General features: G+C 33.8%; 1 protein-coding gene across 1 annotated transcript; it reads left to right on the top strand.

Annotated features, from left to right (window-relative positions):
- Nucleotides 1–78: 78 nt before the first annotated feature.
- Nucleotides 79–23415, top strand: LOC144968766 (O-acyltransferase like protein-like). The gene is made up of 19 exons (XM_078907425.1): nucleotides 79–458; nucleotides 1393–2024; nucleotides 3044–3187; nucleotides 3471–3576; nucleotides 4440–4612; nucleotides 5237–5318; nucleotides 7553–7643; nucleotides 8261–8498; nucleotides 9045–9330; nucleotides 10763–10939; nucleotides 11342–11435; nucleotides 12796–12894; nucleotides 15437–15602; nucleotides 18049–18131; nucleotides 19010–19111; nucleotides 20657–20780; nucleotides 21242–21443; nucleotides 22888–23030; nucleotides 23301–23415. Exons 1-19 carry the CDS (start codon nucleotides 386–388, stop codon nucleotides 23412–23414), a joined length of 3129 nt encoding a protein of 1042 aa, XP_078763551.1. The 5' UTR covers nucleotides 79–385; the 3' UTR covers nucleotide 23415.
- Nucleotides 23416–26153: the final 2738 nt, after the last annotated feature.

The raw sequence follows: 26153 nt of genomic DNA, 5'->3' as shown, positions 1-26153 counted from the left end.
CTTTCCAGAGTACGGCAGTTAACTGGTTAACTATGATAAAGTAACAGAGCTTTGATAATAACTGTGGGTAGTCCAACCATTGTGATAAAAACATGGTCGTGGCGAAGACATGTCCTGATAACGAATGAATGCAGAAAGGCGTTGATGATTTTGAGATAATATGATTACTGAAGGCTAATGACTATTATAATTTCTAATTAATATGGATGTTATTGTGTTTACATTCAAAATATTCATCTGTTGAATGTGAATGTATGATTTTTATGTTCATTAAATAAACTGATAATGCAGACGTGCCTTCAATATCTATTAAATGTCATAAAATAAATTAACATTGGAAATGTAATTTTTGAAGTATAAACATTTAAACATAATCTTGTTTAAGATGGGTCCCAAGACAGTGCATGTGATGATTGCTTATTTGGTTGTGTTTATATGCGTATTACATCATGTTCAAGGTGAGTTTTACTTATATCAAAGCACAATATTAATTTGTGGAGGGCAATCCTTTACTGAGAATTTCAATTTCTGCCATAGATTGATATCAAAATGACTTAGTTTATTAACACATTTCTCTACACAGGACTGAAAATCCTTTATCCTGTTTTGCATCGCTAACGGTTGTAGCATTAATGCTATATCCAAAATACGTTATGACAGCTTCAAAACAGACCAAATACTTCATACGGACTCATTTCGGGCTCAAAATGTCTCTACAGACAGTAAAAATGGTTAAAACAGAAATATTTTGATTATTGTCTGAAGAAATGATTTGAGCCTTATACCTTACATGTTTAGTATTTTGCTCTTCTTGTTAGCTTTGATATTCATTTTTGTACATTACTATTTACAGTCCACAGCTCCCGGCAACATGGTATTCACTTTAGCTGAACGATTCTCGAACTCGTGTCTTTGACATTTCGAATAAGTTCCCAATGAAGCGATCTTGAAAGCACATTGGGAAGGAGTTGTTCAAAATTTTAAAATCCTGGCAAGCGCCATCGGCTTGCATTAGACAAATCTTTCTATTATGTCGTAATGAACTATTATAAATATCTTAATGAAAGCTATTGTTTATAATCAAACATTATGTGGTCATTTTGTGTGGCACTCAGACCAGGAGTTGCGTGGGCTCTGAGCGGCAAAAGGTTCAGTCCTTGCAAATGGCTCTCATTATTCTCGTGGTCAAAAATGATAACCGACATTGAACTGCGTTGGCTTCGTCGTAAAATATTGTAATATTGCATGCAAGTGTCATGTGATGTCTTAAACGTGAAGTGTGTCTACTGGTTGGAGCCTCTTGTTAAGTGCGTTGAGCACGTGTAGTGGCTCTATATAAAAGCTCAGAAAACACTAACGTTCATAATTCTATCCGTTCCATTTCCTATCCAGGTGCAAATGTCTCACTTCATTCAATAGATGACAACATGATAGTAACAACTAAAACGGTGTCCACACAGCAGTCATTATCTATTGGAGAATCAACAGTCTCCAAAATTAAATTCTCTGCAGCAACAAAAATACTACCATCAGCACCAACTACGATAGCAACGACAACATTACAAACATATTTAACAACAAAAGCAATAGCATCATCCACAACAGTTACAACACCAACACCAACACCACGAACTCAAATATCAACATTATCGACAGCAGCAACACAGCAATCTTCAACCGTGAAAGCAACAACAAAATCACGGATTTCGGTTCGGAATCTAATAAGAGCAAATACATCACCCAAACCAACACCAATATTACCCAAACAAACAACTACAACCTCAATGACAACAAACATTTTGACCACACGTAACCCATCAACCACTCAATCAGATTCAACAAATAATCCAAAACCACACTCATACAAACATTCCAAAACTAAGACATGGAAATCCGTAGCCAAGCCAGCACCTTACCCGGATCCCAAATCTTCTATTCCTGTCATTATACAGGAACTCAGAAAATGGTTGCCACGAGAATATGGTAATTTTTTTGCTGGATCCCGAATGCCAAATGCAACTCAGGTAACCGATACTTTTTTTAAACACGTACTTTTTAAAAAACAAGCCATATACCTTTATCTATTCAGCTTTGAATAATGTGTCAAATAAATGATACTAAATTTTAAAAAGGCTTCATACTTATTCTAACTTGAAGCCTGGGAATTATTTTAGAATTATTTGAAAAGAAGGGTGAAGATGGATGTGCCTTAGATATATCATAAAAATATTCTTCAGAATAAAAAATCTGAATTCTTACTTTACCCCTGCCGAATTCCTTAATCCCGCAGATAGATGTAGCTACTACATTATTAAGATAACCCTTCGGAGAACTCACTTAGCACACAGCCTCCTTTGCAAAAGTCAAGATCTCAATGAAAGGTTTTCACGCGCAAGTGCCTGATCTGATCTCGCAATGGAAGAAAGAGTGCAATATAATAATAGTTTTACGAGAATTATCATCCATTCTATCACCAAAATTTGTGTTTAATAAATTTATGACCAAACAAAACAAGATTCTTTCATTTCTTTATACTTATTATACGAGTTATTTTTATCGTGACAAATAACTCAACGAGCTTGCGAGTACGTGTTATTGCACGATTGAAAAAATAACAACTTTGATAAATACAAAGAAATGAAAGAATACGTTTAATCCACCCCTCCATGTAAGATTCTTAGAGATTTCGTGACTAATTGTATGGTAGTTGTACTTCGATTCGCCATATTTTGCATTTTTCTTCATCTGCTTGAATGACAATTTGACCCAAAACAAAAAACCGTTGGATGTGTATTCATGCTAACCAAAAGATTGATTTTAATTACCAATCAGCTAATTCTAGACCTAATTTCACACCAATACAATGTTCGAAAATATTCTGCAATCATTAAATAATGTTTTAATTCATCGCGTTCAAAGCATTATTCAACGATTGCTTATTTACTTTGAAATAATTGGGTTTTCTAATGAGAGGGGTGGGATAATAGTCAAAAGACAGTTCAGATTCTGGCGTCATTAAACCCTTCTCTATCTGATCCTATAGTTGAGGGATATCTACCAATACATACAAGGTATCAAGAACATCGTCAATACACCTCAATCTATACTCCAGTTTATCCAAGAACTACAGAAGACCCATCTGTTTGATGTGCTGAAAACTACACAACCCCCTCCAAATACCACTCAGGTAACTTATAAGTATTAAGGTGGCATTGTTGCTGGAGTGAACAAGATAGAGTATGAGAAATAAAATTAAAAAATTAGCTCAATCAATGAGCGAGTGATAAAGCTAATTTGATTACACACACACAACACACATACACACACAAACACGCACATACACACACACATGCAAACACACACACATTTTTAGGTCTTGCGATTCTGAAAGATTACTTGTATTATGTTGTAAAGATTGATTTTATAAATTATGTTATGATCATAAACTATTCATTTATTTATAATTTCAGACTCCTACAACACCAGATCCTTTTACATCTTGGTGGGAGCAATGTACAGAAGATCTAGAAATCACAGTGAACGCATTGATTACAAGCGAACTTTGGGCATTAAAAAGTGAGTCTATTTTCTACATGAGTCAAAGTGGATACTAAACTCCTAGCTGTAGAATGAAACAAATAATGATCTAAAATATAAATATGACAGCTTTAATTCATGAAATGAAGAAAATACAAACAGAGATAGTTTCAGGTTCAAACCCTTTTGAAGTAAGTAAGAAATCAGTAAAACGTTAAAACGGTAATCGCTCTCTCATTTTCTCGCATATATCGGGATTTACAGAAGAAGAGCATAATATGGTAATGTCTATTTTGTATAATTTATTTGTCCTTTTTCTCTTTTTTTTTCAATGGAGAGATCTCCGGATATTTTAACCAATCTTCATATTATATGCCATCTAGCTCTGAAAGTAGTTGGGTTGCTCTTTTCTGAACGTTCTCTAAAACGATGGACTCGCGTTAACAATTAGGCTCCATATAAAATTACTATGAGCAAGCTATATTAACATATTATTTTAAGCGAAAAGTTGATTCTATATGGCTGGTTTGGGGAATAAATGAAGAATTGATATCAGGGGCACATAAACCATTTTAAAATCATCACATCTCAAAATTTCTTATTAAAAAAAAGATAAAATAGAATAAAATACAATTCCCTTTATTCATCCGATAGGGGAAATTGTCTCTAGGATCTGTTCCATGGGAAGACTGGAATAACCCAGGATTCCGTCGCAGTGCAAATTGAGCTAGGGCGAGGTGACTTGCTCAATGCCACACCGAGCAGCATCGTGATCGAACTCGGTAACTTTCGGTTACGAAGCAAAAACCGTACCGCTGAGCCACGCTGCCCCAGTATCGTATGTTCTGATATCCAATAAATTATAAGCAGTTTTAAAATAGTTACGCTATATTTCCAACTAGTGTTTGATGCCAGTGGAAAACCAAGTCATAGCATTCTAGAAGGCAGCAGGAAGTTCTTTGGTAACTACAAAGAATGTACAGGAACAGAGTCTGGTCTATTTCTCAATCGTTCTAGAGTGGAAGGCAACATCTGCCGGTGGGCATTTGATCTTGACATCGACATTAATGGATTTGTGAGTTGTTTGGATTTATTTTATAGTCTAATTGATAGCTTGTAAAACACAATAATCATGTTCTATGTCAAACTTCAATATGGCAAAACAAGATAGACCTGTGGATATTCAACAAGGTTAGTTGAATACTTTTTTTAAAGTAGCAAAAGAAAAAGATATTGAAAGTGATGAAGCACTCCATAGTGAATTTATGGAAATATAATGAGGATAATAATCAATAATGATAATGATGATGATGTTGATGATGATGATAGTAATAATAATAATAATAATAATAATAATAATATAATAATAATAATAATAATAATAATAATAATAATAATATAATAATAATAATAATAATAATAATAATAATAATAATGTGATGATGATGATGATGATCATGATGATGATGATCATGATGATAATGATGATGATGAAGATGATGATGATGATGATGATGATGATGATGATGATGATGATGAAGATGATAATGATGATGATGATGATGATGATGATGATGATGATGATGATGATGATGATGATGATAATAATAATAATAATAACAATAATAATGTCTATTGTTGTAAAATTTAATAACGATGAATTGATTCATATTAGGTCTAATCTTTCTTTGCTTTGCAGCCCTTGTCGAGGAGAATAGAATGGGACTTGTGTCTTCCAAAAAGCTGTGAAGGATCTGACCTTACCCTACTTGCTAATCAAGGTAGCTTGCTTCTTTATAAGAGGTTCCAACACGAAATATAAGACCATAAAAAGTTGAGCTAAAGGCGAGTTTTAAAAGGTTTTTGAATCGAAACGGTACTTAGTTACTTTTATCGTTTGTTATGAGCTTCGACTTTAGTTTAGTTCTCTCGGGTCAAATGGCCGTCCTTTGCTCATTGTACTTGTACAGTCCTGCAAAAAATCTGTGGCATCCTGCTTCCCAACTCCATATTCACAAATGTCTGTTTCTCCAATCTTAAATGCTTTGAACATGTGGTTTCGGAAACGGTTATGTCCGCAGCGAATTGTGAAAATGGCAACTTGATCTTGTCTTTTGACATGCCTTATGGGGTCCATTTTCATACGTTCTGGGTGCTTCTTGTTCCACGACGCTTTGGCCTTGGTCTAGAGAAGGGATTTGATCTCACAAATTTCATACTTGGTTTTTCCTTGAAGCTGGTTTGCTTCAGTCAATCCCTAGTCATTGTGGCACTGTAGGAATTACAACATTCAAAAATGTAATTCTTAAGATTCTTTTCAGAGACAGTCAGAGGCTTTTGTATTTTTTCACAAATGTGACCCACAGCCTCAAAACGGTGAATTGGACCCTTAAAAGTACATTTAGAATTAAAATGATAAAAAATACTAACATGGAAATCTTTGCGTTGTAATAAGTTATGTAGACGTCTTTATCTAAACTATAACGAATCGAAATTGTTACAAAACGTTCTGATAGCGCTTAATATCTCTCTCTCTCTCTCTCTCTCTCTCTCTCTCTCTCTCTCTCTCTCTCTCTGTGTGTGTGTGTGTGTGTGTGTGTGTGTGTGTGGTCCACAAGGTGCAGCAATTATTTCCTGATTTTTGTTTGTCTTCTTTGTTTTCTTTTTTGGTGTTTTTTTTCTGCGGTAAACAAACAATGGAATTTTCTGTCAACCATTAGATATGATATAATTTTGTGCATGACTTCCAGACAACATCGAGTCCAATAACTATAATGCAAAATACTTTCCGCTAGATCGAACAGAAGTTGCTACCTAATCATTGCGACGTACTTGGGCGGATAGAGGGGCCAAATGATAAAACCTTGGCTGTAGTAATTTTCCTCACACTTTGAAAGCTTTACCATGGATTCTTGGAATTAACCAGTAGAGTTTTGACCAATCAAAACATGGAATTTGTGAAAAGTCTTCCCACGTGGTCAGACAAACATAGTTGGTTGTTTATAAAAAATAACGTGAAAGAAATCGACCACTCTCCGATCATTGTTATTTTCTTTATACTGCCAAATAGCTGACTAAGTTATCACATTATTTTCTCCATGATATTATACACGTTTGAGTTTACATATATTTTCTGTGTTGGTTTTATTGATCAAACGGTAAAATATGGGGTATTTTACTAAGACACATACCGTCGATAGTAAAGCCTGTGTAGTTTTCTATTTTAACCAATCACTGCCATTCTTTACATTATGATGACTATCCGAGAGGCGGAGTTATCTAAATTATGTCTTTTATGTTTGAACACACAATTCATGCTATGCGCTTATTTTTTTAAAAACTGATAACATCGCCATCCGGATATAACGTGCCATTCCAAAAACAAAACAATGTGTAATGTTAACTCTGAAAATGTATTTAGAGATAAAAAGGATAAGATATAGGAATTTGGAGTTGGTTGCAATTTAAGAAATTATCTTTATTCTCAGATTATATTTATTCTCAAAATATCTTTATTCTGAGATTATATTTATTCTCAAAATATCTTTACTCCGCCATAACGAATAGAAGTGTCCCCAAGTATTATATTTTTGCTACAAATTCCCAATATCAAGATCATCCCGACAGAAAGTCGCTTTGCAACACAGGGTCACATATCTCGGATTATTTTAACTTTAAATTGAGTTTCGTAATCCGGTTGAGGCCTTGAGTCACAAATGTATATTTTATAGAGCCTTAGACGGACTCTGGAAAGACATGTATTCAAAAACATTGGCCAGAAAACTCGTCCTTCAAATATCGAACGATATAAATGATTCTCTTCTTCGTAAAAAGTCTCAAACCTCGCGTGGTCCCAGGTTTGAGAGTTTTTGCCAATATAAGGGTCATTTAACTCGATCAATATTTGAAGGATGAGTTTTTTGGCCAACTTTTTCTCTTTCAAGAGTACGGCAGTAAATTGGTTAAAGAATATAATTGAGCTCATAAACGTTCATATTATTTATATTCCTCTCAGCTTTTGATACCATCACCCAGGTTTCAAACTCCCAAGTTATTTGTACAAAAGATCTCGATCTTTACCAAGATGCTGGTGCTATTTTTGCCATGTGAGTCAATTCCACGATCATGATCATCATCATCATCATCATCATCATCATCATCATCATCATCATCATCATCATCATCTTTATCATCATTATTATTATTATTGTGATTATTATTATTATTATTATCAATATTGTTATTATTATTATTATCTTTATTATTATTATTATTATTATTATTATTATTATTATTATTATATTATTATTATTATTATCATTATTATTATTATTATTATTATTATTATTATTATTATTATTATTATTAGTATCATTATTATTATTATTACTATTATTATTATCATCAGCATCATCATCATTAGTATCATCAAAAGTCTTTCTTCTTCTTATTCTTCTTCTTCTTCATCATCATAATCATAAAATCTATATCTTTGTCATCAGATTTGTTTCCTCTTTTACAACACATATTTTGCCTATTTACGCCTTGCTGTCATGAATATTTTTTATTTTTATTTTTCTGTAATGTCCAATAACGCGGTTTTGCCACTAAACGGCATTTCTGAGGTATTAATTAACAAAGCACTGAGAATCCAGTTTCGCCGATTCAAGTCGTGGAAATGCGATTTATAAATGTCCATATCTATTATTCGTAACAATTGCAGCTGTATACTGACTATTGTCTGCCTGCTTGTGACAGCAGGGACATTGCTTGACATGGTGCTGGCTGTTGAAAGTGAAGATGATGACAACTATATAATCAATGCGTATAATATTGCCCCTTCCAAGACAGCGTCGTTAAATGAGGGATTTGAACTTCGAGAGTCCAGCTTTACAGCACCAAAGGGATCAAGAAGGCCCAGGCCACCATCGAGAGTTGATGAGATAAAGGACTCACTTGATGTAAGCAGATTCTAATTTTTAGTATTTCCGAGTTTTTCCATTGAGGCCATTTCAAATCAAGCTGCCAAATCTGTATAAAACTTCAATTCTAATGCACCACCGGTCTTTCATTAATCCTAAATTACAAGCTTATATATTTATGAAATGAAAATCTGGCGAGATAATAATATAATAATATGGTCTGCCATAGAAAAAATAATTTTTGAACCACAGGCCGATGATGGTGCGCTATAAATGATAAAATTATATCATTACAAAGCAGCTGTATTATGAACTAGTCTTTTTACATTCAAAATTAAAAATCAAATCTAAGATTTACTTTATTTATCAAGGATAATACATTTTTAGAATTTTGACCACAAATAATATTAGAGACTAGTTTGATCTCATGAAATTATGCACAATTTTTCTTTCTTTAGTCTTAAAGACAATAAATTGAGAATGTTATGTCAATCTCTAGCTCGCATTACATACATTGATACGTGGAGCACGGTGGTTTATGCCAATAAGAATAGAGTGAGTATCCACCTTTTTTTCTATCCACAGCTTGAGCTACAACACATCTCAGCCAATGGCCGGGGTCCTTCAGTTCACGGAGGCATTGGAAGACCAGTGATGGGTTTGCGAGGCGTAAGCCAGAGGCGCATGTACGAAAATGATGAAGCAGCTGCTGCAACTGCCATCACCAGCAATGTCAAGGTCAATCCTATGTTTATGCCAGGAGAAGACGCCATAGGGGGGAGCGATAGAGGCAGTGTGGATGAATTTAACATTGGTGGAGATGACGATGATGAAGCAGAGGATGATACTCACGACAAGAAGGATAATGCTGGTGACGTATTGAGATAACTATTTCAAAATGTTTATGTTAGGATGGAAGGGGTGGGCTATATCAAATCACTTGCCCTGCCTTTAATAGAAATTCAAAACTAGCATGAGCGCAATTCCGAAACATTTTTACCGGTACTCTGAATTCGGTAAGATGATAAGGGCGTTGAGCCTTTTCCATGAATTTGGACTCAAACCATGGCTCTATAAGTCTGAAGGAGAACGACCAATACAAAATTAATTGAGACCTCGGTTACATGAAATGTGTCGTGGACCTTTATCGATTGATAGTTTTTCCTTTTGATGTAATGGGACACGAGCAGGTTCCTTAACACCTCAGACGCAATGACGTCCCAACTCTAAGGTACCTTGTTGATCTCATATTTGTAATTAGTCAACTCCAATTTTCTATTTATTTGTTTAAAAGGAACTTGATCTTTTTCACAAGGAGAATTCACTGAAATGTACTCAAAGTGCCAAAACGCTTGCAGGCGACCCCAGTTCCATAGGGATCTCATTTGGGATAAGACATGTAATGCTCTATTACATTTTTCCCTTCAGAGGATACGTTGTTACCAGTGAGGTAAATATTTTATACCTAAGTAAGATGAGATAATGAGACCGGGGAGTCTTTTCCAAGGACTCCAATAGTTTGAAGTCGAATATGTCATAACGGAAGACCACAAAGCTGTACGTTAGACCCTACTAATGGAAAATGTGAGGCCTCTGTCATATATGTCGTCTAAATGCAAAGGGTCGCATATAAAAAAATAACAACAGGAGAGCCAAAAAAAAAACGTTTGCAAAACATAAAACACTTATATATTGACTTAGAATCACGAAACTAATATAGAAAAATGTGCCATTGGGACATTATCAATAACTCAATTTGACCCAATTACCAATATGCGACCTTTTGTTCTAGGACGGCAGAACTGTCTTATTTTCTTGTGATGACATATGAGCAGCGTCCTTTACAGCTCAAAAGCAATGACCCAAGGTATTGTTTATTGTGTAAACCCTTATTTTCCATATTTGTTTGAAAGATACTCGGACTTCTAAATAAGCAGTATCCACTAAAATGTGCTGAAGAAGCTTACAATGGATCCCAAACCAACAACATCTCTAACAAGTGGACCAGGACATGACGTCTGAAAGACACTCTCACAATTTAAATTTCGACAGAGACAATGTTATTAGCGGGCAGGTATTCATTTTACACAGGAATACAAAGGTGGTACAAAGTGAGTAAATAGCATGTTGTAAGGACTCAACTCTGGGCCGCATACAGCGGACTCGAACATAGGTCCTATTAGACCACGGCATAGCATACCACCAGACAACAAAACAACAAATAAGTTTGACAGGAAACAGATGCTGAGGATAAAAATATATTTCTTGAACACCAAGCGAATAATGTATTTTTATCCACACAGAATCCCTTCCTCGGTGGCAGAAAATTGTTGTGGCCTTTTCAGTTCGACGAAACATGAAAAAGATCCTCGGCATAAAACCTCTCCCAGGTTCTATCAACTGCGTTCATGGCATCAAAGTACTCAGTATGGGATGGGTCATATTAGGACATACCTATAACTCTATCTTAAAAACATTCCGTAAGTTTAGATTCATACCTATATTACATATTAAGTTTCTATATCAATATTAAATGCATACCCATATTACAAATTAAGTTGCTAATATACTAATACTAGATAATATTAATAGAAGTAAAGATGACTTTTTCAGATAAAATAATAAAACGAATTATTTTCATTATTATTATAAACATTATTATTATTATTATATATTAATTATTATTATATTATTATTATTATTATTATTATTATATATTATTATTATTATTATTATCATTATTATTATTATTATTATTATATAATTATTTTATTATTATTATTATTATTATTATTATTATTATTATTATTATTATTATTATTATTATTATTATTATTAATATCAATAACAAATTTTGAAACCATCTCATTTTTATAATCCAGAAAATTCATCTGTCTCCCATGAACTGATTTCAACAATAAGAGGCCAAATCGTTTACAATGCAACATTTGCCGTGGATACTTTCTTTTTGATAAGGTAAACTGAAGGTCTAAATAATTCAATATACAATTAGTGGAAGGGAACATAACCACGCCCCTCTGACATCTTCAAAAAATGTAAACAATGGCAGTTAGTGTTAAAATAAGCCAACTACACAGTTTTACATTATTCTCTCCACTTCGACTTTATTATCTCTTGTCCCTGCGTTGCCAATGATCTGGGACGAATGATAAAGTCTAAATTTATTTCCCTATTTAAATTATTTCTCCATGGCTTTCCGTCTCTGTATTAGAATATGACAAATGTAACTCGCCACGTCAATCTGGTATTTATTGTGTCCGAATGAAGAAGACAAATTGATATGAATGGAGAAATTGAAGTTTCTTTGAAGATTAAGAAACCAAACTGATTCAGTAAACCAGACATTCTAACAATTTGCCCAGTTTAAAATTTAAACTTAAGTAACAACTTCACCCCGACAAAATGCCATTTTGAGACGACTGATAAGATACTCGGTTTTATCCAGGCCCTTGCTTGACTTTTTTTTTTTTTTGCTGTTGGTGCGGCATTTGGATGTCAGAGTGTTTGGTTTTCTGATTGTAGTAAAATAGGTTTTGTTTGTAGGTGCAGCTATTTTCCTGGGATTTTTTGTTTTGTTTTTTGTTTGTTTTGTTTTTGTTTTTGTTTTTTTTTTTTTTGTTTTCTTTTGCTTTTGTTTGGTTGGTTTGTTTTGTTTTGTTTTTGTTTTTTGTTTTTTTTAGGGGGTGGGGGGTGGGGGATTCGTTGTTGTTGTTATTTATTTTATTTGGGGGGGGGGGGAATTGGTGGATGCTTTTTTTAATCACTTTTATGAACAAATATATATTAACACTATTTTGGTTTCCTCGTGCTGAGCATAGAAATATATGGTTATATGTCATTGAAAGAGAAATTCCAGACGCTAAATTCTTAATCTGATTATCATGCCACCTCGACTCCCCCCCCCCCCCCCCCCCCCCCCCCCCCCCCCCATCCTCTTCCAAGTCGCTGTGTCACCTAAAAGTATCACAAACACCGTAATGTTCTAACGGATAATTAAGGTATTGTTCTGATAAAAAATATACCCAAAAACTGCATACACAGTAAATAAGGAATTACAGTTTCATACCACGGATCACGCATGACATCCCGTAAGTATCAGATAAGCAGTTAATAATAGAATTCTTATTCCTGATGTTAAAAAAAAACATCAGTAGCCCACAATTTACATTTTAAAATAGAGCCCCTCTATAACTAGCCAATGTATGTGATTTTTACGTTGTACTTATACGTAAAACCACGTAGATTGTGTGTAACTATAATTCCCTATGACATAATGAAATTAAATGTTAACAATGATTCTATTCTCTATCTGAAGCGGTCTTCTCACTGCATACCTGCTGATGAAAGAGTGTAGTAAAATAAAAAGGATTCCCCCTAAAACTGGAATTATGTACTTTGTACATAGATTATGGAGGTAAGTGTATAATTTACAATAATTATTAATGAATAAAAATATTGAACTATATTGAATTTATATGTAACCCACGCCTCAATTCAGATATATATCGGGGTGAACCAGAACTCAGAAATTGAATTTCATGTGAAACGACTAGAAATGAAACATTTAAGTTCTAACACGGTTGGGAAACTACATTCATTCTTCACAACAATGAATGTCCATTCGTATGCATTTTCATAATAGGGCAGAAAAGTCGTGACGTCACAACTACTACTTTTCTGGTTCGAAAATCCTTAAAAGTGCGTATGTTGTATAAAAATGTAGTCAATAACGAGCTGTCATGCTCTTCTAGTTTCAATTTAAAATACAATAATGTGAATAAGGAAGCCAAGAATATGCTGATTTCATGGATGAGGAGTCCTTTATTAATAAATACAATGGAGTCTTTTTATTCATTTATTAACAGATCATATCTGCCGGTTTCATTCCCGTTCCGGGTCAAATAATAAGTTCAAGGGAAACAATTTTTAAAAAACAACATCAAATTATACAAGCAATAACGTTTACACAGTTGTCTCCCCTGATCTCAGATCGTGATTATTTTTAACATATGTAACCAGTTCTTCGGAGGACAAATAATGAATAGGTTTTATGATGAATCATAAGATGATATAACTATTGTAGTAGTAGGATATACAGGCAGATTCTTAGGATTACGGGACGTGAAGGATGGATGATCTATAGTGACGATCAGTATATTTATTTAGACTAGAAAATAAGATACCACACTCTGAAAACAGAAGATCAATTACACAGGTTATGTATCGAGTCCTCAAGAAGAGCGATTGTACACTTCGTATGAGATTGGACCAGTTGTTTTTTTGGTTGACGTCACACTTTGGTTACCCATTAATATCTAAAGTTAATTTTAGGCAGTTAATTCTTTCCGGCATAACAAGGGATATGTGGACGATGGATTATATAAAATATTAAAGTGTATTTCCATTGAATCTTCCTTTGCAATGCATCTTAACATGCTTCATTGAATCCATCCTTCAGTAAACCATCAAAAGACGTCACTAGGGATAGTAAGCGCTTGGCTAAGAAACTCACAACATTGCGATCCGGAAGTATAAAGGACCAACACACAAAACTATGTGTAAGCATAAACTTTTATAGTCTGGCTAATACAGTTTAGTGAGAAGTACTCATAAAAGTGGATGGCAAAAACAATAACAAAGACCTGAGTGACGTCATCTTCGTTCTATCTATACTATTTTCATTTTTAATATATAAAATAAATCACCGCCAGATTTACATTTTTAACTGAGTTCAGTGGAGGAATGTGATATAAGTGCCAGACTCAATGATGACGCACCAGAATCACTACCCTCGACGTCAATTTTAAAAATGAACGTTGTACTAATAAAATTAAAAAGTATTTTGTTTGTTTTTTCCTACTTATTAACAAAAGCGTGTATGATATTTTATGCACTCTGCCATTAAATGCCTCGTAATCCGGTGGTATAGGTTAGTAAAAATGGTTGAATGAAAATACATTTCATGTAGAATTGAATGGATTTCACAATGTCAATATGTTGCTGGGTGGGGATCCTGACCTCCCATAGTGGGCAGGGAGGTACATGCTGTGTCTTCTATCCCCCTGTACCCGTTTTCCAATTGTTTCCTGTCATTGTCTTGGAATGAGATTACTTAGTTTTGTCCTGACCCCGGCCGGGGTTCCTTGGCTGGGAGGGAAACAGTCGAATGTATAGTTATAGTTTTGGGAGATGATATTTTTTTCCTTGTAAATCATCTCTCTGTTATGCATTGTATTATGTTTAGTTTACATATTATATTATATGATTTGTAAACATTTGAGTGTATTCCTCTTAGTTGGGACCTGTGCTTGTGTCTGGATGAGACTTTTAGGTGATCTCAAACCAAGTACTTTGACGGTGTGCTCTTGGAATCTACATCTGTTCCCTATTTGAACCAATTCCCCTTTGTCTCACCTTTTCTTTTGTGCTTTAATTGTAATTCTAGAACTTTTTACTATCCCATTTTCTTTCTTTTTACTGGCGCTGATATAACCTTAATGTGTTGCAAGCGCCGTAAACCCCTTAAAAACATTAAACAAACAACATCAATATGTTGTTTTGTGGTATGACCCTAGCTTTTGTTCTGGGAGACGCATAGTTGATTCCATGGAGAAGTTTCTTTACTCGCATTCTCTCGCCGTACCCAGCATTGTCTCAGTCGAAAAGAAAAAGTATTATCGCCTATCCGGCGTCATGTCTCGTCCTACATGTTAAGTGTTGTTGTTGGCTAATGACCCCATGTAAAGCGATGTTAGCACGTTTATAAATCTTCTAGAAGAAATGTCATGGTATTTGTAAAGTATCTATTGTTGCTCATATCTTCACATTTCAAAGAAAATCACAGCATTCTGATTATTCTAAATAGAATCAATCAAAAAGTACAAAGCTCAATTTTTCATTTGAGACACCATGGCGGCATCTCCCAAATATGATTTTTTCTTTATTTGATCTATCAGATTAACTCCACCATATATGCTGTGGATAATGGTGGTTGCAACTATTCTTCAATATGTCGGAGAAGGTAGACCAGCTTGGAGGGACTATGACATGGCCGACAAGTGTCGTGAGAACTGGTGGACCAATCTACTCTATATCAACAACGTATATAAAAATAAGGAGATGGTGAGGAGAGAAATAGCTTGGAATAAAGAAAATAAGAAGAAAATATAATGCCTCACTTATGAGTTGAGTCATAAGGTTTTAAAAAAATAGATATAATGTATATAATCGAAAAAAAAAGTATTATATTTATATATAGGCCATTTAGGGGAAAACAGGGTTAAACGCTCTTTTTGTACTGGCACTGCTAGTTATCAGTCACAATAGCCAGGTACTTATTCACACATTCTTCTGGGGTCCAGAAAAAGAATTTGTGCATTTTGCTATTACTAAAAACAAAGTCCCAGTACCAGAGATTTGCAATCATTGTCACCAATTCGATCAATAGAGAAGTCAATATTATAACGTGACTTTGCTACAAAAGAAGACGTTTAATTGTCCGTCTAATGACGCAAAATGTAACTCCTCAAATAACCAAGGTGAACATGGGTGCTACAATTATAAATCAAACAATGACAGCACGTAATACTCGTTACAAGTTGGTGGGGATGGAAAATGATATTATCAAAATCTCTGGAAAATTCACTTTGCGTACTCTGGAAAAACACATATTCAAAATGTTAGCCACAAAACTCGTCATTCAAATATCGATCGGTACAAATAAACCTCTTGGCAAAACTCTCAAACCTGGAACTTCGATATAAATTTAACATCCCCAAGATATCATATTTTGGTAATAATTTGGTTGTATAACTGTCCACGGTGGTCATTATGGACGTAGCTCATTGTTGCATCAATGACCGGATAACACGACTCCTTGGTGTGTAGCAAAGTCGTTATATTGAATTCTATGCTGCCGAATAGGATTCAATAGTCTGATGCATATCAATCTAGAAAGCATTGGTCTGGTGTCATGTCCGCTCAGCAACGAGCAGCTTGGTTCTAAACAATGAAAATCGGTATTTTATTATTCTTCATGCTGGCTAGAACTTTTTTTCTCATGTCATGTGATCAGAATGTATAAAAGTAAAAAAAATAGAATACCAGATTTATAATGTTTTTTTTTTCCTCTGGATACACGTTTTTTTATGCTCGTTCCGATAGTTTAGAACCAGTTACTAAGTTACTACGAGGGAAGTGACGTCACGATTGTTGAAGCCTATTGGTGACAATGATTGCAATTCTCTAGTCCTAAATTTTATATAATATATATATATATATATAATATATATATATATATATAATATATATATATATATATGTTGCGAGATAATAAAATACCAGGAAAAAATTGTGACGCTATACCAGTACGAAGTTGAAACCCAAAATATTCGTAAAATTTACAGACGACAAGAACAAAACCAGTTCTGCTTGTCAAGTTTAATAAAAATGCTTTTTTTTTTGGTTAATAGACTCTGCCGGTTATGTCAAACCCGTATAAAAATCACGATATCGGAAGTTTCCAAATGCGTCTGGTTTTAGCAATGCAGTATTTGCTTCTAACAATGCTATGTATTTTTCAGTACGAGCAGAAATTATTTGCTGTCTATTTCCAAAGATGAATAGCCTCCAATGAATCCCAAGAACTACGGCACTTGGTCATTGATGGTTTATAAGGCTGGTATAACGTTTTACACACAAGCAGAATTAAGAGAGTAAATTCAAAATGCATGCAATTTGAATGCGTGTTCGAGTCATTATTCGAGACATAGAAGATTAATTGGATCATGGAAAAAATCCTACAGATCAATCATAACGTAAAATGAAGAATCGAAAGATCACATCAAAAATTGACAGGTAGGTCTAAAATCTTCGACATGGCATTCTTGCGTTTTGTCTATCAAAGAAACGTGCAATTTAAAATTTTCAATATTCTAATTTTTGAAAATTTGTTCCACAAATTTGAATAATTGGTGTTTTATTGTGGTAACATTTCATACTCGTATCATTCATAGTTTGGCTCCTAAACTTTTCAAAGTTTTTTTTCTCGCACCCTATAAATGCTCAAGTGCCATTTCTATTGCTTTACATAAAAGTGTTAAACTAGACAATAAAAGAGCATTACATTTTTGAACTCACCGAAAATGGAGTGAATTTATATTGCACTCCAGAATAAGATAGCGGGTGGTTGGATGGGAGCATCACCCTTGAATCATATACCTATGATGTTCGCATGGGTGTATGATCCGATAGTGATGTCGTTTCTTCTTCTCTTTACTAGCCTATCCTGCTTCTTTGGTTTGTGATTGTATTTTTGACAGGGGATATTTTTTTTCCTGTAAATCCTCTGCCTGTTTGTTCTTGGTTATTTATAATTTAGCTTATGATATCTTTAGGTTATGATTTTGATTGACATTTGTACTATTTTTGTTAGATTGCTTGTTTTTTTGTTTCAGCGGTCTCTCATATAACCTCAATTGTGTTGGAAGAGACCTAAAGCAACAAACAAACAAACAAACCAGAATAAGATAATTTACTTTGTTAAATTTTCTATTTTCTATTTGTGAAGTGTCTCACTCCCAGCTGGTATTTTGCAAACGTTATGCAGTTCCATGTTGTGGCCCCCTTAGCACTGATCCCATGGATCTGTGGGTAAGCATTGTATTCAACACTGATTTCAGCTTATCGAAATGATTTTCATCCCAGTCACTGTTTCTTGATAATGCATCAATAACCTCATCCACACCACCTAATCATCATCATCATCATCATTATCATCATTAGCATCATCATCATCATCATCATCAAAATCATCATCACATCACCATCACCAGCATTATCTTCTTATAAATAACTATACCATAATTACAATATTATAAATAACTAAATCATCGAAATCATCTTATCATATTATGATCAATTTCATTTAACAACATGACGTCAAAGTCTCATAAACACGCAGGTTTTGGAATATATATATATATATATATATATATATATATATATATATATATATATATATATATGTATATGTATATATATATATATATATATATATATATATATATATATATATATATATATATATATATATATGTGTGTATATATATATATAATCAAAATCAAATAGCCATGAAGTAATAGTGCTCAACTTTTTGATGAAATTCATAAAATAGTTCAACTATAATTGTGATCAACTTCTACAATATTGTTTCGATTATACGATCTTTTACTTTCACTTCCACTTTCTGACGAGAGTGTATGCTCGAAACAATATTGTAGAAGTTGATCATAATTATACTTTAATTATTGTGTATATATTCATGATACATTATAATTACAAAGGGGTAATAATTTAACGATTCCGTTTAGATGAAACACTTTAACGAATTAGATTATGTATTCTTTATAGTGACTTCATAGTTTGATTAAAAATTATTGCCCAAAAAAAAAAAACAATCTATCGATTTGTGTCAACTTCTTGACACAATTAATTTTGTCTCGTATTATTATATATTTATCCCCTACAGGTTCCGTGTCATAGGTTTTCTCATCAGCGGTCTAATGGTGGCTCTACATCTCACGTCAAACATTTGGTTACAGTTGGATCTGGATGGGGCTGATTTGACACGGTAACACATTGAAGAACATGAGTATCAAAAATAATCCACAACAAATAAAATAGTTCTTAATACAATTTATATTTTATCAGATTATGAATGAGGCATTTGGATCTACCTAGTCTAAAGTAGTTTGCGAAAGGAGATTGATTCAAACCTTACTTATTCTAATGTAATACTAATATTAGACAGAAATCTTGAATGCTTTGTGTCATTCACATTGGAAAAAAAACAATGTTTGTGAATTGTATTAAAACTTTAACTAACGCAGAGTTTTATAATCTAAGGTTTCAGTAAGAGCAGTAAAATTTTCTTGCTCATTGGTTAAACGATTCGTTGATGAATTATTGACAAATCAATTTGTATTGTTCGTATTAAAGGCGTCTCTAGGATACATTCCAACTTTAAGCCTTTAGCAATGTTATGCCATGTTAAGTTATGTTTATAACGGCTGTTCTTTTCTTGCAAGGAAAGGGGTAACTGAGTAAAATATAGCACACACTTAAGGCATGACTCCGCAATTTCCACCAATTCGTTAGAGGTTTAATCATATTTTGCTCTATTATTCGAGAGGATAGGGATACTCTGAAGACCTACAGCTATCTGAATTTCTTGGTACATTATTTCTATACTCCTGGATTAACCTCTTGTCTATTTTCATTAAATAAATGTGTACAACAGCCTTTATGTGTTTTTTCCATATTTATCGATAAGTATTTTTTCATAAATCTTACTCGTGAATGTATTTATATTTGAATTGCATAATCTTTACATAATCAACGAAAATAAATTCATCTATATCAAATCGACTTCACTATTTCACATTTATTTACAATAACTGTCACCCTGAAGGCTATTTTAAATATCAAATGGGATCTTGACAACGTTTAAATATACAAGGAGCGTTGCCAAATTATCTTCCCACGGCGGCAAGTCTTACTAGAGCTCTAATACGTTTTGGCAATCAAAATGAAAGTAAAAAAGAGCGCTTTCTTGACGCTTATCAACGAAACCTTGTGCATCTCTGGCGAGGAAAATTCGGATTACTCCTGTCATTTGAACCCGAGCTCGCATTTGCTCTCAATACGAAAGACGTGGTGATTTTGTTTTGTTCTTTGTTTGCTTTTGTTGTTGTTGTTTTTTTTTTATTTCTTGCTTTTGGTTCGGGTTTATTTTACCATGGTTCAACAAAAGATTCATTATTTATCACTTACTTTGCAAAAGTATAAATCAGAGAATCCGTATATAAGTAAATACACTTTTTAAAAAAAAAATGAATTGCATTATGTCATGAAATTTCAATGCTATATAAATTACGCTTCTGTGAGATGTTTTGTATCAAAACTGTTATAATGTGCGTATTCACTTGGGTATAAGGGGGGAATATATGCTATTAAAGTGCCTCATTTAATATCACAAAGCGGGGTTTGTGTTTTGCAAACACAGTTAACCAATTACTGACGAATCTGTCTTAAAACTAGATGACAATAACCTTAAGTCAGTCTCAAAATAATTTAGCTTTGCTTCCATATCACTCCTTCCATTTCATTATTTTAGCAACAGGAGTGATTACATCTACAAGATTTTAGTGCAGCCATATGCTCGAGTTGCTCCATACGCCTTTGGGCTGATGATGGGCTGGTGCTTATGGAAGTGTAAATCCAAAATGCATATAAACAAGGTCAGAATTAGCATCCTCAACATCATCATCATCATCATCATCATCATCATCATCATCATCAATACATGTTCAGCTTTCTAATTTACAACAAATATCCTTCTAATAAAAAGAACCGTTCTATAATATCATTACATATGCAGCTCTCTAATCTACGAAAAAAATATCCGTGAAATATCATCATTCACAATCCCTTTTCTAATTTACCCATTTCTGTGCAACACCATTATAAGTAGTCTATGTGCCTTTCCAAACGATAAAAAAGCAATTCATTTGATTGCTCTATTACACATATATATCTTTCAAAAAATCATGTTTTATATTTACTTTACGACCATTTATTTTTGATCGGACGGCATGTAGCTCGTCTGACTTGATTGCATCAAGTAGATAAAACATAAAATGAGCGCGTTTACTGCATCTTCAAATATATCTTATAAAACCGTAAACTATATCATTTACAGTATACAAATGGAGTAGGTTGGCTAGTGTGTCTGTTTGTGGTTGTGACCTTGACCCTGGTGACCTACGACAATAACAAAGACCTTCATCCCAAGAGCAACAAATGGACAACACAAGGAATAGCTGTTTTTGAAACCTTGTCCAGACCTTTGTGGAGTTTGGCTGTCTCCTGGATTGTTGTAGCGTGTGCGACAGGAAATGGAGGTAAATGAGTCAATCTACAAGTTTTACTCTGAAACGACTCCTACACCCGGTAATATTCAATGGTTAACAAAATACCGAAGATTAAATGGATCGCCAGAATTTAATTTTCTTGTTTCGTTGCAGATTCATTTTTAATGTTAATAACTGAATTTTATAATCGCATTTTGGTAAAGACTGATTTTAATTCGAGAAAGAGCAATGTCTCCCCATTTTTTCAGTCTTTTTTCAAATTGCTTGTGATTTGAATATTTACAAAAGGGAACAATAGAGTAATATTAAGATACTGGTTCCTATCTCTTTGGAAGTGTGAAACCAGTCCTCCTGAGGGCGCTACATTAATTGCTTCATACTGTTAAGGTGCTGCCCTAATAGTAAAATCTGTCGTTGACAGGGAGAAACCAAAGGTGGAAACATTCCGCACGTTAGTCTTTCATGACAGTGCTGCCCACAACAGAGCAAGGAAAAAAAACTAGTATAGACAAGCGGATCTAATCCAAGTTTTGCCACACTCAGCCCTCAGTCCTGATTTTTGTTAGTTTATCTGGGGTCCTGACTTAGCACCATGTTACTTTTGGTTATTTCCCTAGCTTGAGGCTGTATCTTTGCATACAGCAAATAATTAAACCCTTGAATATTTATTTTGTATAGTTGTTCAAGTTTTTGAGATTCAACACCGCTATCAGAACATTCCATATGTTCCTCGAATAAAATCTCAAATTGTTTCCTTTCCAACTATACATTGTTTTGTCCTGCACTGATACTTTCAATTTCCATTAATTAACAATGGCTGTATTCCGTCGCAAGAAAATGATGGGAGTAATCTTTCTTTGAAATATTTCTATTTTATTAGAACTGGATATTTCATACGGTAGAGTCACAATCTCCCCTGTCAGGCAGAGTTGTCATACCAGTAAGGTCGCGGTTCGAGCTCCCATCGCTGCCGCGAAGTTTTCATTCTCTGATGTCTTCTGGCACTTTCATACTCAGTTCATTTCTTTTATTATAAGTACTTTTAGTTATCAACATTTCTTTTGTAAGTATTGAACAGATCCAGCCACGTTTTTATTTTATATAGTACTTGTTGAATGATTGTATTTTTTGTGATCTCAAACTAGTACTGGTCTAATTCCATCTCTCTCTCTCTCTCTCTCTCTCTCTCTCTCTCTCTCTCTCTCTCTCTCTCTCTCTCTCTCTCTCTCTCTCTCTCTCTCTCTCTATCTATCTATCTATCTATCTATCTATCTATCTTGGTATAGAATATATAGACAAATTTCCAAGTCAGTTTGATTTGTGTATTTTTTAAATCAATTAACACGAAAAATTCTGGCAGTGGGCAGTATTGTAAAATAAAAATCATTCATTTCCAGATTTTATTTTATTTTTATTCTTTTTAATTGATAATGATATACATTTTTTTTCTGGCATTGCTCATAACACAAATCAGGTTTCATCAATTCATTCCTGTCCTGGGGCGGATGGTTACCTTTGTCCCGTCTTACCTATTGTGTCTATATTGTTCATGACACTGTGATCAGCTTTGAAGAGGCAGCTGTGGAAAGCGTCATGTTTTTCACAGAAACACTCATGGTAAGTATCATTATATCTGGTCGACCAGCAACATTTTTATGCATTTATTCGAATATTGTCATGTTTTCACCGTCGTTGTCGTAATACTCATCATTATCTAATTTTTTAAATCATAATTGTCATTAGGACATTTTGCCATTTTGCCGCTCCATCATCATTATCATCATCATCATCATCATCATCATCGTATATATATATATATATATATATACGTATGCTCACTGAAAATCGTATGCTCACTGAAATTTGTCATTCTTTTATATGTTTCAGGTATACAGGTTCTTCGGCTTTCTAGTAATGAGCTACCTGGTCGGCCTAATGTTGTCTCTAGTGGCCGAGTCACCAATGATCGCTGTGGAGAGAGTTCTAATACACAAAAAATAAAGACATTAAGTTTTCTACTTCCATTATAAAATCAGCATTGTAGTATAATAGAATTATATTTATTTTCATTATTCTCATGTGCCTTGTAGAAACTCCAAGGGGATACATTAGATTAGAGGATAGAAGATATGGGGTAATGGTCCAATTATAGACTATGATAAAAACACTGCGAGAACAATGTATTTATTATTGTTTCATGTAAGTTTAGATATTAGACTACTTCTTCTACGGCCGTTTTGTTTATGATATTATAAGTTTTATTCCAAATTTTGGTTTGATATTTGATATAAAGATTTTGCATCTGATAAGTCATGTTTAACCAGTTAACTGGCGTACTCAAGTAAAGACGGGTATTGAAAAATTTGGCCTGGTAACTTGTCCTTCAAATATCGATCGGTTTAAATGACCCTCATTTTGGCAAAAACTCTCAAACCTGGGACCTCGCGGGGCAGTTAACTGGTTAAATATACTTTTTTGAACAACTTGATCTTGTTAGACACATCTAAAACAATTAGACATGATGTAACAATCCCTATGTTTTTTATCAACAGGCTGTCATCTGCATTTTTTGCGGCCGCAAATTGCCATTTGCGGCCGCAAATATCAGGGCGATCCGCAAATTTTGGCAAATTTCCCAAAATTGGCAAATCGTGGCAAATTTTGGGAAAATTGGCAAATCGCGTGGCAAATTTTGGGAATAAAAAAGAAACGAAAACAAAATTACGAAAAAAAAAAAGTGCGAAACTTGAGAAATGTTGCAGCTTTGCCTGGGCCCAAACCAAGGGAAGCTACTCTCAATGGATAATGATCCTTTAAAATCTTTGTAACAACGCTATTCACAGTCATTTCATTAAATTAATAAATGCAGCCTCCTTAAATGTAATAAATTGTCTTTTATATATATATTTTTCTGTATTGCATGTTAATTTTACTGAAGCGCTTAGTTCTCCTCGGCAAATTTTTTGGCAAATTTCTTGGCAAATTTTGGGGTTTCTTTTGGCAAATTTTAGGTCCCAATTTGGCAAAAAATGCAGATGACAGAACAGGTTGCATTTTAATCATGGCAATCTTTAATAAATCTTAATCTTCTGGTACATTGCTCTCAAATTGGAAAACAACAAATACTACTGCCACCCTTCAGATAAATAAATGTTTAAGCCTCGAAACGTTAGACCAATTAATTTGTATGCAATACAAATAAGAACTAATGAAATCACGAAACAAAGACAATATACGATCAGTAACGCTCTTGAATCAAATAAACTTTTAAGCGATGTCAACACAATGGTGGACAACAATTTTTTAAAGTTATAAAAATCTACAAATTTGGGTTTGTGCAAACCATGTTGTATTATTATTCAACTTTGTAAAGAATTGATTCATGCATAATTTACGAGTTCTCTCTCTCTCTCTCCTTCTCTCTCTCTACTCCTCTCTCTCTCTCTCTCTCTCTCTCTCTCTCTCTCTCTCCTCGCTCTCTCTCTCTCTCTCGCTCTCTCTCTCTCTCTCTCTCTCTCTCTCTCTCTCTCTCTCTCTCTCAATAGATAATATAAAGTTATCGAAGACAGCAGAGATTGGGAAATGTATCTAATAATATACATTGAAGAGTGTAATAAGCGGTGTCCTGCAGGCAATTGTTTTGCGTCCTCGTGTGTTTATGAATGTATGCATGTGTGTAGTATTTATGTATGTTTGTATGTATGTATATATATTATATAAATATAATATATATTATGTATGTATGTAGTATGTATATATGTATGAATGTATATGTGCATGTATTTATGATAATGAAGCTTAAAGTACAGTACTAATTATTATTACAATTTCATGTTATCAATAGGGTTTTAATATTTGCTTTTTAAAAAAAAATATGTCTTTCCTTTTTCTATTTGTCTTGTTGCTTGTATATATTTAATAATAATTGTCAATTAATTGAAGAACGACGAAGTATATATTATTTAATCTATGTACTTATTCAATGATATATGATACAAAGCAATCGAATAAATAGTATGTGAACACACTAGTTTAGTTGATTACTTAATTCTATTTAAACATTTAGCCGAAGCTTCCGTGCATTCGACACCACAGTCAAATAGTCCTATTTCAATCAACCCATACCATCGCAAAATTTATAAGAAACATTCTCATTCCAATATACAATGTGACCCATAGTCCAAAGCGGTTAAATCGGAGATGAATAATGTCAAACAGTGGTATTAACCTTTAAATGAGCAGAGATGTGAAATTGTAGTTTTTGTTCCTTAAGAAATATTATTCGTTCTAATAAAGCATAAAAACTTGACAAAGCTCATATTTGACTACAATTTTATTTTTATCATCTCAACACCATAAATATTATCGTTTAGAAGCATTGTGTCACAACTGTCTCTAAATGAATCATCACATCAATCGTTCATACAGTGCTGATCCATTTCATAGCCTTCGGGCTGCAGTCCCATAAGTCAGTGTCAATGCACGTCGTTCCAAGTTCATTCCAAGAGAATGTGTCATGTAGTCTGCATTGGGTGTCCGCACTGAAACATTATTGCCAGTCTTCCCCACTGGGGAAATTCTTGCCGTTGAATGTCACCACTCTCTCTGAAAGTTATGGTCCACATGTGAAGTTTCCGTCGGGCCTTGTGTCAAGACAACTGTTTTAGCCTAAAGGTGACGATCTTATCAATGCTTTCAAATTAATTTATAGTTTTTCATATTTGTTCGCCGTCAATGGCT

The sequence above is a fragment of the Berghia stephanieae genome, chromosome 1 (genome assembly GCF_034508935.2).
Source record: "Berghia stephanieae isolate SIO BIC M18660-M18661 chromosome 1, UCSD_Bste_1.3, whole genome shotgun sequence".
Taxonomy (NCBI): Eukaryota; Metazoa; Mollusca; class Gastropoda; order Nudibranchia; family Aeolidiidae; genus Berghia; species Berghia stephanieae.
This window is presented reverse-complemented; position numbering and strand designations above follow the sequence as displayed.

Excerpts from the sequence above, each read along its gene's own strand:
- LOC144968766 (XM_078907425.1), top strand. The coding sequence starts at position 386 with ATGGGTCCCAAGACAGTGCATGTGATGATTGCTTATTTGGTTGTGTTT. Across the intron at positions 4,613-5,236 it reads ACATCGACATTAATGGATTT|CCCTTGTCGAGGAGAATAGA; the intron begins GTGAGTTGTTTG and ends TTTGCTTTGCAG. Across the intron at positions 20,781-21,241 it reads CCAAAATGCATATAAACAAG|TATACAAATGGAGTAGGTTG; the intron begins GTCAGAATTAGC and ends TATCATTTACAG.